General features: G+C 64.1%; 1 protein-coding gene across 3 annotated transcripts; it reads left to right on the forward strand.

Annotated features, from left to right (window-relative positions):
• The first annotated feature begins 743 nt into the window (after positions 1-743).
• LOC118989412 (twinfilin-2) lies at positions 744-15976 on the forward strand. 3 transcript variants are annotated; one of them, XM_037049563.1, is made up of 9 exons: positions 744-915; positions 4227-4304; positions 6209-6387; positions 6734-6829; positions 6999-7103; positions 7234-7359; positions 7960-8110; positions 8205-8326; positions 12705-15976. In XM_037049563.1, exons 1-9 carry the CDS (start codon positions 891-893, stop codon positions 15798-15800), a joined length of 3978 nt encoding a protein of 1325 aa, XP_036905458.1. In that variant the 5' UTR covers positions 744-890; the 3' UTR covers positions 15801-15976. The 3 variants fall into 3 exon arrangements, with proteins under 3 accessions (XP_036905458.1, XP_036905457.1, XP_036905455.1); XM_037049562.1 differs by lacking the exon at positions 12705-15976 and adding an exon at positions 8678-9247 and having other exon boundaries at positions 764-915; XM_037049560.1 differs by lacking the exons at positions 744-915; positions 4227-4304; positions 6209-6387; ... (3 more) ...; positions 7960-8110; positions 8205-8326 and adding an exon at positions 11857-11927.
• Positions 15977-17061: the final 1085 nt, after the last annotated feature.

Here is a 17061-nt window from a genome sequence, read left to right on the forward strand (position 1 = left end):
CTCCCAGCCAAAGTCCTAGGACAGGCTCTGCTTGGACCGAGGAAGGTGCTGTAGTCACAGCTGAGTCAATCAAGAGGCCTGGAAGATACATTACGCTGATTGGCCAGGAACAGCAGGCAGGAGCTGATGTCAGACAAGGCCAGGCTGCTGGGTGAGGACCAGTTTGTTAGAGCTGGGAAGTGCCTCACTCACCAAGCTCTGGCCCGCCTTCAACCCCTGGTCCTTTGCACATGCACTTCCCACCCACCCTGCCCCGGGGTTGGGTTGCGGGGAGAGTGCGCCCACTGGGCCAGGTCTGCACTCAAATTTCACTTCTTCTTAGAGGATCCTCACACTCTACGGGCTGGCTGCTTGGGAGTCAGTGGGGGCCCCCAGAGACAGGGCGGGGCTGCCTCTCTGGTGCCCGCTGCCGCGCAGGAAGGGCTTGGCAAAGGTCTCCGGAGCAAAGGATACTGCACAAACACTTGCACGCCCATCCACACGCGGCCCCCCTTCCTGGCCACAAGTGGGGGTACGTGGGCATCCCACCCGGCTTGCAAACCCACCTGGCCCCGGGAGCACAGACTCTCGCGCGTGCAAGCAAGCAACAAGGCCCCTTCTTTATCAACCCCACTAGCGCGCGCGCAAGCGCGACCGCTCGCTCCCCGCCAGACGCCCACCCGGAACAAGCAGCGCTCTGAGCGCACGCGCGGCCCCAAGTCCCGCCTCCTCCCGGCCGCGCCCGTGGGGGCGGGGCGCGCTGGGGGCGGGTCCTTCGACCCCGCCCGGGAAGCTGCGCGAGGCTGGGCGGCCCCCGCCACATCCTCCTCCTGCTCCGAGGCCGAGCCAGCGAGCGGGGCCAGGGCCGAGCCGAGGGCTCCGAGGGCGCGGGCGGAGCAGGGCACGGAGCCATGGCGCATCAGACGGGCATCCACGGTGAGGGCGGGTGGCGGGCGGCGAGGGGGCACAGGGTCTCCACCCGCGGCTGCTGCTCCTTCCCAGCCCTCGGCTCCTGTCTCCTCCCCGGCACCAGCCCGCGGAGGCTTCCTGTTCTGTTTTGCAGCCGCGGGTCGCCGGGGGTGGGCACATCTGGGGGGGGAGGGGGACTTAACTGTGCACAGTTGGGAGTGGGTGTACTTCTTCGTGCACAGCTGGGGCGGAAGCCCCTGTGCTCTGTGCACCCTTCTGAGGGTGGAGGTGCCGGGGTGTGCCCATCTATGGATTTTTGTTCCTTTCTGGGGGTGGGTGTACCCGGATGCGCACCTCTGGGGAAGTGTGCACGCATGTGCACTTGTTCTCTGTGGACAGTCCTGTGCGTGTGCTCATCCGGGTGCACATGCACTCCGGCCGATTGAATGGACACAGTCACATGGAAGCACCTTCAGACGTCAATGTTTCTTGACTGAGTGCAGTCGTCCGTGGGTGCCTGTGTGTGTGTTCTCAGTTTGGGTGCGTCTCCGTGTGCGTTTGTTTCTATGGATGCATGGACCGGCTGTGTCTGTGTGGCTTGGACGGGTTTGTGTCTGTTTGCGGAGGGGTCCTTGACCTTTGGCTCCTCCCAGCACCCTCACACACTCCTGCAGGCCAAGCTGGGGAAGCCTGGGACAGGGCCCTCAGAGCTGGAGAGTGGCCAGGCTGACCTTGACCTCTGGATCTGCTCCTTTGCCCCCATTTTATACTCCCATCTTCTGAGTCTGCCCCAGCTGGAGTCGGAGGGCTCCAGTCCCAGGTGGGGAACACAGAAGAGGGTCCAAATCTGGGGCTGTGGGAGAGGGTCCTGGCCCTAGAGACTCCAGGCCCGCTCCCCCCCAATCCCAAGCTTCTTCTACAAACCAGAGCATCACCCCCTGCCCCAGGGGCCTCGGTTTTGTCCTTAGGCTGGGAGAGAAGCAGTGGCTGAGAACCAGGTGTCCCCACCCTGCCTGGGCCTGTGTCCCCCTCCGCTGGCCTGTTCAGAAGGTGCAGGCTGCTGGGCCAGAGAGCCTGGTGGCTTGGCTGTCAGCCACCCTTCCCACCACAGCCGGGGCCACCATCGACCCGCCTGACCACCTGGATCTGGGCTTGTGGTTGTGGCTGCTTGGTGGCCAGGCAGCCCTGAGAGGGCTTCCCCAGCCCCACCCCACGGTGCCAGAGAAGGCCTGATCCCGGGCAGGGCCGCCCTCCCATCCCACCAGGGGACCAGCCACTGGGGGGTGGGGGAAGAGCAGGAGGGCCTGCCTCATGACTCAGCCCCACAGGAGGAAACAGTCCCCACTGTCCCTTCCTTCCCCTTTGTCTGTCCATTGCTGCCGCCTCCAGCTGGGAGGGGGTTTGAAGTTAGGGTCCTCTCTGTGCTCCATGGTCAGGACCCTGCCTCAGTCTCTCCTCTCCTAAAAGGTGAGGCGAGCCTGCCTCCGGCACCCTGGGGGCTGGGCCGCCCCTCCTGCCTGTGAGCTGCCCACTCCTCTGGCCCAGGGACTGGGGAAGTCAGACCGCCCTGGACTCCCAGGTGCCAGCTCCGCCCTGGCCACAGGTGTGACTGCTGACCTCACAGCAGGGCAGGGGAGGGACCTGTAACCTGAGGCTCATGGGGTTGGGGGTGGACATGAATCTTTGATGGCCGGGGCTCAGGTGTCCCAGGCCTGGCCTCTGGATTATTGATGGTGGCTGAGTCGGCCTGGGGGGTTGTCGCTTCCCCTTCTGGGGTGTCACTGCCCTGGTAACACTAGAAGGGGCCCATCAGCCTCTCCTTTGGGAGAGTTGCTTGGCCTTTTCTCCCAGGAGGCCTACGCAGGTAGGGGAGCAAGTCAGCACAGCCTGCCCTGGGGTCAGTACAGCAGTGAAACTAATGTGCAATTAGCAGAGGCCCCTTCTCCCATCCACCCCTCCCCCTCTGCATCTGGGGAGCATGAGCTCCTCATTAGAGATGAGTTTGCAGCTTAGTGAGGTCGAGGTCAATACCGCTGCGGGGAAGGTGATGCCCCCAGGCCAGGTCTCCATCAGGGACCTGCAGGGGTGTATTCTCCCTGGGCCCAGTGGGGCTGTCCCCCTGCCATGGTGCTCTGAGCGCCAAGCACTTTCGGGCTCAGCTGCGACCTTGCCCACCCTGCATTGGAGGTCTCAGGCCCAGGGTTACCCTGCAGGCGGGGCACCTGAGGACAGGACCAGAGTCTGTTTCCCACAGGCCCCCCTGCCCCTGAGCTGGAGCCCTATAAATATTCTCTGACCTCAGCCCTTCCACTGTGTCCCTGCAGAATTCTCTAACCCTTGGGAACCCTCAAGGTCGTGCCGGCCGCCCCTGTGTGCCCAGAGGCCACGTTGAGCTCCTCCCTACTCGGACCTTGGTTTCTCCATCTGAACCTCAGTGGCTCTGTGACTTCCCCATGATTCCCTAGCTCTAACCAGGATCCTCACCTCTGCACTTGGTCCTCATTCATTGGCTGGCATCTTCTAGCTCTGGCCCAAGGACCAAGACAGGACCTGTTCTGGGTAGTTCCTAGGAGTCCTTCCTCTTCCAGGAAGCCCTCCCAGCTGCCTAGGGTTAGGAGTTTGTTGCCCCCAGCAGGGCTGTGTCCGTGCGTGCGTGCCTGTGTATTGTGTGTGCTCTGTACATCCTTTGCCTGCAAATCTGTCTTCGTTGAGCTCTGCACTTGTCTGTCCGTGTGTGTGTGGCATGCATGGCACTGGGCTGGGGAGTGTGTGCGTGTCTAAGCATGTGAGCCCACTCACATTAGACCCACTGAGCGTGTGCTTGTGGATGAGGGCATCTGCGTTCCTGCTCTCCTCTGGCACCTGCAGGTGTTGGTGTGTCATGTCCACCCACGCTGGGCTGAGTGTGTGCCTGTACACGCAGCATGTGTGTGTGCACCCACACGTGTTAATGGGCGCAGCGGCCCCGGCACACCGAGGGCATTTGTTCACATGTCTCTGTCTGGGGTGGGTCCCAGCCCCTCTCAGCGCCTGGCCACCCCCGACTGGCCTGGACTGTCCCAGAGCCCGCCTCCTCCTCAGCCGGGCTGTCCCATCCCCACTGCCCTGTCACCAGAGCCGCCCCCAGCCAGCAGGCCACTCGCCTGCCACCTCTACTGGCTAAATTTGGGAGCTTATGTTCGGTGGCGTCTCGGATTCCTGGTCACATGGGGGGCTGCATTTAACCCGGCTCCCAGCTCCGCCACCCAGCCGCACAGGACGGAGCAGGCCCTGGACGTGTCCCTGCCCACCCTGCTCTCACCTCCCACTCACCCCCACCATGTTTCTCGTCCTCGTAGCCACGGAGGAGCTGAAGGAGTTCTTTGCCAAGGCTCGGGCTGGCTCCATCAGGCTCATCAAAGTCGTCATTGAGGACGGTGAGCGCCCCCTGCAGGCTGGGGCGATGGCTGGGGCGGTGGCTGGGGCGATGGCTGGGCACGAGCCCTGCTGCTTCTCGGGGGTGGGAGGACGCTGGCCTCTGGCCCCCTCAGGCCCTCAGTTTCCCCATCTGGGGGTGTGGGGGCCTTGTAGGAGAGTGCTGCAGGTGGCCTTCAACAGCAGGAAGCTGAAGGCGGGGACGTGGAAGGGAATGCCTGGCCGGGAGTCCTGCCCAGTGCCCCCAGAGGCTGTGTAGGGTGGGGATGGGATGGTCAGGGGGCAGGGAATGTTAAGCCAGGCACTGCCCATGTGGCTGGCACAACTCAGGTCTGTGTGGCTGGCAGGCCCCAACTGGCTTAGCCACTGGCCAGGGGGTGTTCTCAGAAACTGGGGCCCTGCCCTTGAGAAGTGCCTCCACAGTGGGGAGAAGGGACTCATGTCCAGATCCCTTGGAGATGAAGATGGGTGACTTCTAGGTTTGGCTGGGCCTTGGACTCTGGGGACCTGGGGCTTCTGCAGGAGGAGGGGCTGGGCAGGGGAGTCTGAGCTGAGGGGGGTCGGAGGGGCCGAGGGTTAGACTGCACCTTGTGGGGGCAGGAGTGGAGGACCCCTCCCCCTGGAGATGAGGGGCCAGATTCTGGGACGGGGAGTGGGCCCCCCAGTCCTTCCAGCCCTTCCATGGAGCCACACAGTAGGGGGCTTTTCAGGGGCTCCCGAGTGGGCTTGGTGCGTACCGAATTGGCTCAAAGCAGGGCCCGTTCAGCCAGGGTGCCCCTGCAGATGCCAAGCAGGGGGCGCTCTGGGCAGGCTCTGACCTGTCTCAGCTCTGCACACGGTTGTTGGGGCACCTGGGAGTGTCCAGGAGGGTCTGGGTCCCCTGGCAGGCGGCCATGGCCCATCCCCGAGTGAGTGTGGCCGACCTCCTGATTTTTCTAGAAAAGCTGTGAATTCCACTTCCTGTGTAAGACTTCCCGGTTGGAAAAGTAGGCACCGGGTTAAACGACGTTGACAGTGCTGTTGGGGCCGACTCGGCCTGTGCCTGCCGGCTTTCCACACTGACCCCACTGGGGTTGGGACGGGCAGGCAAGGGGCCGAGCCTCCAGAGAGGTGGCTGGGCCTCGGACCTGGCATAGTGGCGCCCCTTGCCCCCATCAGGAGGGGCTGATGCCCAGGGGCCACCCCTGGCCAGGGAGTGGCTGCCCCAGCTTTCCCTCCGACTTGGGCCTGTGTGCCCCTGGGCTGCCGTTTCGTGCCCTGCCAAGCCTGAGGGGCCCACTGCACCCTGGGCGCCAGCCAGGGGGTGGCAGGCCGGTTGGCCAGGCCTTGAGAGGGGGCTATGTCTGATTTGTTACTTTTTGGGGAGCGGACGACAGCTGGTAGGCAGCAGCAAGGTCCCTGTTTGTACAGTGTTGGGTAGGAACCCGCGGGTCCCTCTTCGCCGCACATGTCTGCTCCTGCAGGTTCCTGTGGCCCTGAGCACAGTGTTCCCAGGAGGCTGTGCAGGGGCCCTGGGCTGCGGGGGCGGGGGGCGGGTGGCAGGAGGTGGCACAGCAGGGCTGCGCTCGGAGCCGCAAGCTGGCGGGTGAGTGGGTAGCTGGGTGTCAGTGACGGGCCGCGCTGTTGGTGCTTGACCATGGTTATCTGTGCCGGGTCAGCGTGGGCACACACCCGCCGCCGTCTCCGAGCCCTTGTAGAGTGAGCAGGCTCCAGCTGCCAGCTTTTTCTCTCAGTCAGTCAGGAACTCAGCCACTGATTCAGCCTCACAGCCTCAGGGGCTATGGGCTCCAGGGGAAGGCAGGGTGGGGTGGCCAGCAGGCCTGACCCACCACCAGAGGCAGGAGGGCCTGTCAGGGGTGGGGGTGGGCCGTGGCCACTCCTGGGCTCACCCGGCCTCTGCCCCCAGAGCAGCTCGTGCTGGGAGCGTCGAGGGAGCCGGTTGGCAGCTGGGACCAGGACTATGACCGGGCTGTGCTGCCACTCCTGGACGCCCAGCAGCCCTGCTACCTGCTGTACCGCCTGGACTCGAAGAACGCCCAGGGCTTCGAGTGGCTTTTCCTCGCCTGGTCACCTGATAATTCCCCTGTGAGTCTTGGAGCTGCCCCCCCCCCCCCATCCAGTCCCAAGATCTGGGGAAAGGGCAGCTGTCTGAGCAAGACAACGGGTCCCCCTGCAGGAAGCCTGAGGGGCAAGGTCCTGGCAGAGACCTGCAGGGCTCCTGGCTAGCCGGCCTGGCTTTGGGAGGCAGAGGTCGGGCTGGTCGAGGGCTCCCCCTGCTGTCCAAACCACCCCACTGCCTCCTCATCTCTGTATGGCGCCCTCTGGGGGTGCACGGGCACAGTGAGGTGGCCTGACCCCACCCAGAGGTTCCTGCCTGATGGAGAGACAGTCCTGCCTGGAGGGGTCTCACAGCTCGGCCCCCACTCACCAGGTGCGGCTGAAGATGCTATACGCAGCCACCCGGGCCACAGTGAAGAAGGAGTTTGGGGGCGGCCATGTGAAGGATGAGCTCTTCGGGACCGTGAAGGTAAGGGGCCCTCAGAGGACAGCATGAGGTTAGGGATGACAGAGCAAGCGGGCTCCATCCGGGCCTGGGGGTGCGTGGAGAGGGCCCGGGGCTGCAGCCCGGGGTGCTCAGTGCGCTCCAGGCAGTCCATCCCGAGGCGCCCGTTTACCCCTCTGTGCCTGCCGGCCAGGATGACCTCTCCTTCGCTGGCTACCAGAAGCACCTGTCGTCCTGTGCGGCACCTGCCCCCCTGACCTCGGCCGAGAGAGAACTTCAGCAGATCCGTATCAATGAGGTGGGTACAAGGAGAGTGGGTGCGAGTCCCAGCCAGGGCCCTCCGGGGGGTGCCAGGCCTGTGCTCCCTGGGTGGGCCGAGGGCTGCTGGGGGCAGGTGAGGGCCTTACTCAGGGCTCCCCTGCTCTCAGGTGAAGACTGAGATCAGCGTGGAGAGCAAGCACCAGACCCTGCAGGGCCTTGCCTTCCCGCTGCAGCCAGAGGCCCAGCGGGCGCTTCAGCAGCTCAAGCAGAAGATGATCAACTACATCCAGCTGGTGGGTGTGCCCCCACGCCGCCTGCTCACACATGTGTGCAAAGGTGCACACATGTCCCCAGCATGTCTGCTGCAGCTCCCCTGTGTACTGGTGGGAGCACCTGTCCACCCCACCCCCGTCTCTTCCAGTTCCCATTCGGGGTGCAGCTACCCTGTATCGTGGATGTACTAAGTTCCCTTGTCCTGTCTCTGCTTATATGCAGGGATGCCTGTGGTGCACTGTCCCCTGCTCTGCCTTCCACACGGCGTACACACACTCACCCCTGGGATCTACTGACCCCTCAGCTCTGAGCCCCTTCCTGTCCTAGTTGCTGTCTGCAGCCTCCTGACCCTCTGTCCCCACAGGGCCCTCTGCCCCAGCATCCACGCTGCCACCTCTCAAGCAGAATGTCTCCTTTCTAAGACACATCCCCCCCACCCCGCAAGGCCTCGTCTCTGAGGGTGGGCTGGCCCCGTGGCGGTGCCTCCCTGAGGCCAAGGCCCTTCCCACCATCCTGCCCTCAGCCCTCGGGGGGCTTCTCCAGCAGATCTCTCAGAGCGACAGAGTTGGGGCTGGCACCCCCCTGGTCCGGCGCCCTGACCCACCCCTGCCCCCTGGCAGAAGCTGGATCTGGAGCGGGAGACGATCGAGCTGGTACACACCGAGCCCACGGACGTGGCCCAGCTGCCCTCGAGGGTGCCCCGAGAAGCCGCCCGCTACCACTTCTTCCTCTACAAGCACACCCATGAGGGCGACCCACTCGAGTCTGTGGGTGAGTGGCCTCGGCAGGGCCCACGGGGCGGGGCTGGGGCAGGGCTGCACTGCCGCGGCGGGCCAGCCCACTCACCTCTGCGCCCCGCCCCCAGTGTTCATCTACTCGATGCCGGGGTACAAGTGCAGTATCCGAGAGCGCATGCTCTACTCCAGCTGCAAGAGCCGCCTCCTCGACTCTGTGGAGCAGGACTTCCAGCTGGAGATCTCCAAGAAGGTGGGCGCCCCCTCCCTTCCCTGAGCCCTGCCCCCTGCCCTCGGCGTGAGAAGCGGGGGTCCCGGGATGGGCAGAGCGGGGGTGGCTGCTACCTGTTGGATGGGTGGGGATAGTGAAGCCCCAGGGCTGACATGCGTTGTCTGAGGCTGCCCGCTGACCGCTGGCCTGGACAAGCCCTAGCCCTGGCATCACATCTCCTGTCCCCAGGTCTGGGGGCAGAGGTGACCAAGGCGCACAGGGCCTGGAGGTGGCCTTCCGGGTGGGGCTCGCCGGGCTGGGGCATGCGAGGTCAAGGGAGTGCAGCCCAGGGGTGGGAGTAACCAAGGCTGTGTGTGACCCGGCCCGGCACAGATCGAGATCGGGGACGGGACGGAGCTGACGGCTGACTTCCTGTACGACGAGGTGCACCCCAAGCAGCAGGCCTTCAGGCAGGCCTTCGCCAAGCCCAAGGGCCCAGGAGGCAAGCGGGGCCACAAGCGCCTCATCCGGGGCCCTGGCGAGAACGGGGATGACAGCTAGGAGGCGGGGCCTGAGCCACGCTGGTGCGGGACTGTGGGGCCACTCCCTGTCATCCCCCCTCCTCCCCAGCTTGGGCATCTGGGCAGGGCTGCCTCTCGCGGGGCAGGAGGGCTGGTGACTGATCACTTGTGTGGCTTCTGAGGGCCACTGAGCCGGCATTTGTGACCCTCCCTGTGGCTCTGCCTGTTGCCTGTCTTGTGCCCAGGGTGTCTGGGGACCCTGCCTGGCTGTCTCAAGGGCCTGGCATGAACCTGCCCCCAGGGAACTGAGCCCAGGGTCCCAGTATAGCCTGGAAGCCTTTGGCCACAGGGGTGGGGTCAGTCGGGGTGGGGCAGGGGTCACTGCAGGATGAGATGGTTGAATGCTGTATTTTTTAAAGAATAAAATATTTTTAAATCAACACATGAGTCTGGCTCTGAGGGACCACCTCTGGCTTGGGCATTCGAGGCAGAGGGTATGGAGAAGGCAGAGCCTCAGACAGGTCCCCTTGTGGCTGGGGGCGGCCGCCGCCTCTGTGGCAGTTCTAGGTTCCCCAAACTTATTGGCTTCAACCAACACAAATGACCCTGGCTGGTGTGGTTCAGTGGATTGAGCACCAGACTGTGAAACAAAAGGTTACTGGTTCAATTCTCAGTTGGGGCACATACCTGGTTCCAGGCCAGGTCCCCAGTAGGGGGCGCACAAAAGGCTACCAAATACTGATGTTTTTCTCCCTCCCTTCTCTCTAAAAAAAACCCCAACGTATTCTCTTAACAGTTCTGATAAGTCTGAAATGAGCTTCCCAGTGCTAAAACCCAGGCATTTGGCGAAGCTGGTTTTCTCTGCAGGCCCTGGGAGAACTCATTTCCTTGCCTTTTCTAGCAGCAAGAGAGCCCCACCTCCCTGCCAGTCTTCAAAGCAGGAGGCTCCCCTCTCAGACCCTGTCCCCACCTGCAGGGTGCCTTCTGCTGCATGCACAGCTCTGGGGGTGGGATGGGGTCTCCCTGAGGGCCTCTGGGGCCTGCCACACTGGGCGGCTCTGCGTGGCAGGCTTCTGAGCCTCCGAGGGGCTGCGGTGCCATGGGTGTGTCTAGACATCTGACATCTGTGATGTCCAGTCCACGTGTGTGCAGACATCCTTTTTGGGATCCCGTGTTCCTGCCCCTGAGGCAGACAGGGTGGCTGCTGGGGGTGGGGGAGGGGAAGAGGGCCTGGGTCTTTGGTCCCAGGGACTCTGGAAGAGTCTCCCTGGGGCTTAGGACTCAGCAGGAGGTGTGCCAGGGAGAGGGCGTGCCGGGTTGGTGACGGGTTCAGCTGCTGGCCGGGCACTGTCCTTTCTCCTGTGAGCACATCCTGGGCTGGGGCTCAGATCCCCCTTCCAACCCTGGGGCCTTTCTCGGGCCCCACCAAAGACCCCAGAAGTGTAGGGCGCAGAGCCAGACCCAGAGAAGGGGGTCCCCACTGCTGGTCCCCAGGTGGGCAGAAGGACCCGCCATTGTCACCTCCGCATTTGACCTCGCCATTTGACCCCTAGACCTGGGAGCCTGCAGCACTCTTGGCAGCTTGGAGCGGTGACCCCCACCGAGTCGCCCAGCTTCCCCCCTGCCCCCCGCCTCCCTCTGTCTGTTCACTCATCATCGCTCAGGGACACGGCGCCTGCCCTGAGCTGAGTGCCACCGAGCTGTGGATTTGATTGACGAGCGCTGGGCACTGTGCTGGGCCCTGGGGTACCCACAGGGAAGACCTTGGCCCTCAGGAGGCTGGCTCTCCAGCAGGACACGAGGACAGAGCATGACAGACCACGGAAATGCAAGGATGTGGTGTGTTCGTAGGTAAAAATCGTCAGCTACGCAAAGGAGCAGCCGGAAGAGGGCCTCCGGGGAATGCGAGGCCCCGGAGGGAGGGTCAGACGCAGGTCAGGGAAGCCCAAGTGGTGAGGGTCATGTGTGAGCAGAGGAGTAAGGGAGGCAACTTGGGAGTGTCTGAGAGAAGAGCTTCTACTGTATGCTCAAAGGCCCTCTGGCGGGAGAGGGCACAGGCACGCAGGCGCTGCGTCTCCAACATGGCTGGAGACCGGTCAGGGTGGCATTGGGAGGACACGTCCTAGGGGACCCTGTGACTTCAAGTCCAGAAAGGGCCATAGAGGGGGTCTGCGCAGAGGAGGGACCTCGTGTGACTTAGGGGCCACATGGGAATAGTCCATAGGGCATGAGCGCAGAGGCAGGCCAGCCGCAAGGACCACCAGGCTGGTGGACATGAGGACGGAGGGCGCCGGGCAGCTGCCGGGCAGATCTGGAGGTGGAGCCAGTGGACTTGCAGAGGAGCTTGGCCCCAGCCCGCCCCCCGCCCCCCCCCCCCGGGTTAGAGCCTGAGAGCAGGGAAGAGCCCAGGGGGAGGATGAGCCAGACACCCCAGCTAGCCCAGCCGGCCCGCCGCCTGTCTGTGCTCTGGCCACACCAGGCCGTTGGGGACACAGAGGGGAGACCCTGCCCCAGGGGGAGTGTTGGGCTGTGGTGACGCAGGTGCAGCTTGAGTTGGCCCGTTGTGCTACGGGTCCCCAGCTGCTCAGGCCCTGGACAGCTCTGGGGACGGCTGCCGGGCCAGGGAAGAACAGGTGGCCCAAGCACACTGCTCGTGGGCCAGGAGTTGAGGACCCCAGGAGTGAGAGTGGGAATCCCCTGGTGCAGGCACAGGCAGCCCCGCTGAGGCCCAGCACTGTCCCTGACCCCAATTTTTCCTGAGCTCACACTGGGCTCTGGGCCTCTGTGTCTTCGAATTGCCGGAGGGCAGGTGCGAGGCCCAGCAGGGATGTGTGGCACGGCTGTGACAGGACCCGGCATGGCTGTGACAGGACCTGGTCCAGCTGGGCAGGGGCGAGAGGCAGAGGCGTAGTGAAAGAGGAAGGAGCTGAGGGGCCCTCAGTCTGCCATCTGACTATGCAAACGACCTCTGACTCATTGCGCAGCCCCTCCCCCCAGTGTGGGCAGGGAGGGGGCCACTGTTGTGAGAGTCTCACTTCCTCTGTTCTGTGAGCCATCACCGTGAGAAGGGACCTCGCACACACAAGCAAGACCCTCTGGAGAAGCCCCCACTCCTTATCATGGTAGGACAGCCGCCCTGAGCCCCCCAGGGGAAAGAACTGCCTGGGGGCGTTGGGAAGAAAGGTGGGCTTGGTGGCAGCAGACAATAGTGGAAAGGGCAGTCACCCACGTGGCTCTGGGGACATGACACTCCCCGAACCCTGAAGACATCAGAGCAGAAGCCCTTCTCTGGGCAGGAGGGGTGACCCATTGCGTGGATGCGGAGGCTGAGGCTCAGGCTCCACATGGGGAGGCGAGGCCAGGCACCCAGGCCTGGGCTCCGTCTGTTCCTTTGCTGCCCATCCCACCCTCCATCTGTTCTGATTCACAGCAGGTCCAGTGCTCCTGGGCAGCACCTGCCCTTACCAGGGCCCTGGGTGGCCCCAGCCTGGACCCCAGCGGGAGACCCTGGCTCCTGCCTGGGTCTTGGCCAAAGGGAGAGGGAGGCATTGGGGAGTAGTGGGTGGTGAGGGTCAGGGTAGAGATGGCTCCTTGCTCAGGAGAGAAGAGAGATGGCTGAGGAAGGGGAGGGGGACGTAGAGGGGAGCTTGGGGAACAGTGGGCCCCTCCCAGCTCTCTGGTCCGGCTGGGGTTCGGCTCCTGGGGTTCGGCTCCGAGGGAAAGCTCTAGGACCCAAGTTTGGCTTCCAGGTCTCGAACACAGTCGTGTGTCGAAGAGACCCAAGTCCAGGTTCCCCATGGTGAGGAGGTGAGGTGAGGTCTGGGCAGAGGCAAGAGAGAGGGTGGGGGAAGAGCTGGGGGGATGGAGCTGGGACTGCCACTCACGGCCCCTCCCCACAGGGTCCCTGCCCTGGCGCCCTGCTCCCCCTGCTTCTCCTGGTCCAGGCCACGGCGCTGGCTCCGGGCCCCTTGCCTGCCTTCCTGCCCTGTGAACTTGAGGCCCCCCACAAAGTCAACTGTGCGTGGCTGTTCCTGACGTCCGTGCCCCGCTTCTTGGCATCCGACCCCCGAGGCAACATCACCGAGCTTTCTTTGCGCAGCAACCGCATCCGCCACCTGCACAATGGTGACTTTGCCCCGCTGTCCAGCCTGAAACGGCTGGACCTCAAGTGGAACTGCCCGCCGAGCAGCCTCAGCATCATGCACTGGGCCTGCCACATGACCATCGAGCCCCGCACCTTCCTGGCCATGCCCGTCCTGGAGGACCTGAACCTGAGCTACAACAACATCACAGCTGTGCCCGCCCTGCCCAGCTCCCTCAGGAACCTGTCCCTGAGCCACACCAACATCCTGGCGATCGACCCCTCCAGCTTCAGGGGCCTGCATGCCCTGAGACACCTGTACATGGACGGCAACTGCTACTACAAAAATCCCTGCGGCCGGGCCGTGCAGATGGCCCCGGGCGCCCTCCTCGGCCTGCGCAGCCTCGTCTACCTGTCACTCAAGTACGACAACCTCACGGCGGTGCCCTGCCTCCTGCCCCCCAGCCTGCAAACCCTGCTGCTCTCCTACAACCGCATCACCTCCCTGGGGTCCAAGGACCTGGCCAACCTCACCGCCCTGCGCGTGCTGGACGTGGGTGGCAACTGCCGCCGGTGCGACCATGCCCCCAACCCCTGCGTGGAGTGCCCCAACAAGTCCCTCAAGCTGCAGCCCGACACATTCAGCCACCTGAGACACCTGCAGGGCCTGGTGCTGAGTGACAGTTCTCTCTACGCCCTGGACGCCAGGTGGTTCAGCGGCCTGGAGAACCTCTCCGTGCTGGACCTGAGTGAGAACTTCCTGTACGAGTACATCTCCAAAACCAAGGTCTTCCGGAACCTGACGACGCTACGCAAACTCAACCTGTCCTTCAATTACCGCAAGGGCATATCCTACGCCCACCTGTGGCTGGCAGATTCCTTCTGCAGTCTGACCTCCTTGCAGCAGCTGGATATGACGGGCATCTTCTTCCGCTCGCTGGACAACGGCACGCTTGGGCCCCTGACCCGCTTGCCCGCCCTGCAGAACCTGAGTCTCCAGATGAATTTCATCAACAAGGTCAACCTCAGCCTCTTCCAAGAGTTCCCACGCCTGCGCCAGGTGGACCTGTCCAACAACCGCATCAGTGGGATGGTGGGGCCGGCGGGGCCAGCAGGGTCGGTGGCCTCCGCGGTGGGGGTCAGTGCCGAGGAGGAGGTCTGGCCGTTGCCCAGCAGCCTCACTCCAGGCCCCCAGGATGCCCCCGGCTCTGAGGACTTCATGCCCAGCTGCAAGACCTTCAACTTCACCTTGGATCTGTCTCGGAACAACCTGGTGACCATCTACCCCGAGATGTTTGCCGGACTGTCGCACCTGCAGTGCCTGCGCCTGAGTCACAACAGCATCTCACAGGCGGTCAACGGCTCCCAGTTCGTGCCGCTGACCAGCCTGCGGGTGCTGGACCTGTCCCACAACAAGCTGGACCTGTACCACGGGGGCTCGTTCACGGAGCTGCCCCAGCTGGAGGCCCTGGACCTCAGCGACAACAGCGAGTCCTTCCGCATGCAGGGCGTGGGCCACAACCTCAGCTTCGTGGCCCGGCTGCCCAACCTGCGCTACCTCAGCCTGGCGCAGAACGCCATCTACAGCCGCGTGTCCCCGCAGCTTTGCAGCGCCTCACTGTTGGCCCTGGACTTCAGCGGCAACTCTCTGAACCTCATGTGGAAGGAGGGGGACCTCTACCTCCACTTCTTCCGGGAGCTGACGCAGCTGCTCCGCCTGGACCTGTCCCAGAATCACCTGCACGCCTTCCTGCCGCACACCGTGGGCAGCCTCCCCAAGAGCCTGCAGCTGCTGCGTCTCCGCGACAACTACCTGGCGTACTTCAACTGGAGCAGCCTGACCCTGCTGCCCAACCTGGAAGTGCTGGACCTGTCAGGAAACCAGCTGAAGGCCCTGACCAACGGCAGCCTCCCTGCTCGCACCGAATTCCGGAAGCTGGACGTCAGCCGCAACAGGATCAACTTTGTGGACCTCGGCTTCTTCGCTCTGGCCACGAGGCTGCAAGTGGTCAACCTGAGCGCCAATGCCCTCAAGACCGTGGAGCCCTCTTGGTTTGGCTCCCAAGCGGCCACCCTGAGGGTGCTGGACGTGCGGAGCAACCCTCTGCACTGCGCCTGCGGGGCGGCCTTCGTGGACTTCCTGCTGCAGGTGCAGCAGGCCGTGCCGAGGCTGTCCAACCAGGTCACATGCGGCAGCCCGACCCAGCTGCGCGGCCGCAGCATCTTCGAGCAGGACCTGCGCCTGTGCCTGGACGAGGCCCTCTCCTGGGCCTGCTTCAGTGCCACCCTGCTGTTGGTGCTGCTGGTGCTGGCCTTCACCCTGCTGAAGCACCTGTGCGGCTGGGACCTCTGGTACTGCTTCTACCTGGGTCTGGCCTGGCTGCCCCGGCGGGGGCGCCGCCTGGGCACGGCCGCCCCGGACTACGATGCCTTCGTGGTCTTCGACAAGTCGGCCGGCGCCGTGGCGGACTGGGTGTACAACGAGCTGCGGGTGCAGCTGGAGGAGCGCCGCGGCCGTCGGGCGCTGCACCTGTGCCTGGAGGAGCGAGACTGGCTGCCCGGCAAGACGCTCTTCGAGAACCTGTGGGCCTCGGTCTACAGCAGCCGCAAGACGCTGTTCGTGCTGGACCGCACGGACCGGGTCAGTGGCCTCTTGCGCGCCAGCTTCCTGCTCGCCCAGCAGTGCCTGCTGGAGGACCAGAGGGACGTGGTGGTGCTGGTGATCCTGAACCCCAACGCCCACAGCTCCCGCTACGTGCGGCTCCGCCAGCGCCTCTGCCGCCGGAGCGTCCTCCTCTGGCCCCACCAGCCGAGCGGCCAGGGCATGTTCTGGGCCCAGCTGGGCATGGCCCTGACCAGGGACAACCACCACTTCTACAACCGGAATTTCTGCCGGGGTCCCACGACAGCCTAGTGCCCTAGTGCCGCAAGGGGGCAGCCGCACGCCCCACCCCGCCCAACCGTGCCCTCTGCCCAGACATCCCAACCTGCCTCGCTCTGCAGAGGGGCTGTTGGGGGGCCCCCCACCCCCACCCCCGCATACAGAAGGCACTCAATAAATGCTACCAGCAGCCCCCATGTCTACTCCTGCACCCAGGAGGCACGTGTGGGAGCAAAGAAGGGAGAATTCTCCAGGTTTCCCACATGAGGTGGGACTAGAGGCGGTTTGGGGTCTGCAGGGGAGGGAAGCTGCCCAGGGCAGCTGCGTTCTGGGGGGAAGCTGCAGAAGGTCACTGCTCTCGGTCTTTCTAGAGAGCAGACTGGGTCTCCTGCCCCTGCAGCCCTGCCCTACGCGCCCTGCCCTGTGTCCCCGGCCGTGCCAGGCTGCCCTCTGTTATATGTTGGTCTCAGGCTCTCCCGCCTTCTCCTGCTGGGCTGAAAGTGCCTTCAAGGCCGAGGACCCTGCGTGCCCGCTTCATTCGTAGCCCCCGGTGAAGCCCCAGCCCCAGTGGGTGGGGGAGGCTTTGTGCCAGGTTCAGTGGGGTGACTGCACCCTCTGGTGGCCACGCCCATGCTGTGTGCTTGGGCGGTCCCAGGGTCGAGAGAGGAAGGCTGGCCAGAATATTCCCACAGCATGAACCAGGGAGTCCCGGAAGGTTCCAGCGTGAGCTCAAAATCCGCCCGTTTCTGCCTCACCTAGAGTACATACAGGGTCTCTTCTCTGACATCAAAGGGACGCCCAGGGGAGCTTCCTACCTGGTGGTAAAGCTGCCCCTGCCTCTCATGACTGATTGTGCTGGGGAGACCCTCCCCCTCTACGGGACCAGGAGGGCTGTGTGTGTGCTAGATTTGGGGACAGCAGTGGGAGCCCCGACAACTCGAGTCTGACAACAGCCTGTCCAGGTCTGTACTCCACGAGTCTGTGGGAAACAGCCGGTGGGTCTGACTTGGGCCAGCTGCACCAACCGTCCCGGAAACTTAAGCTGCCCAGTGAGGAGCAAAGAGACACCGTGCCCCAGGGGGGGGCCTGGGTGGGGCCTGGGTGGGCCAGTGCAGGGCAGCTCAGCTGGTCAGGGCCACGTGGGGGTGAGGGGCTGCGGACTTGCTAATCTTGCAGACTGACTGTGGGCAGCTCTGTGTGGGGTGGGGGAGGGGCGTGCACTCTGCACTCACAGCTGGAAGAGAAGTGTGGCCACCTTCCTCTTTCTAACTTGGCACAGGGGCTCCTGCGGTGG

The sequence above is a fragment of the Sturnira hondurensis genome, unplaced genomic scaffold, assembly GCF_014824575.4.
Source record: "Sturnira hondurensis isolate 20B ecotype Veracruz unplaced genomic scaffold, ASM1482457v3 Scaffold0006496, whole genome shotgun sequence".
NCBI classification, from domain to species: domain Eukaryota; kingdom Metazoa; phylum Chordata; class Mammalia; order Chiroptera; family Phyllostomidae; genus Sturnira; species Sturnira hondurensis.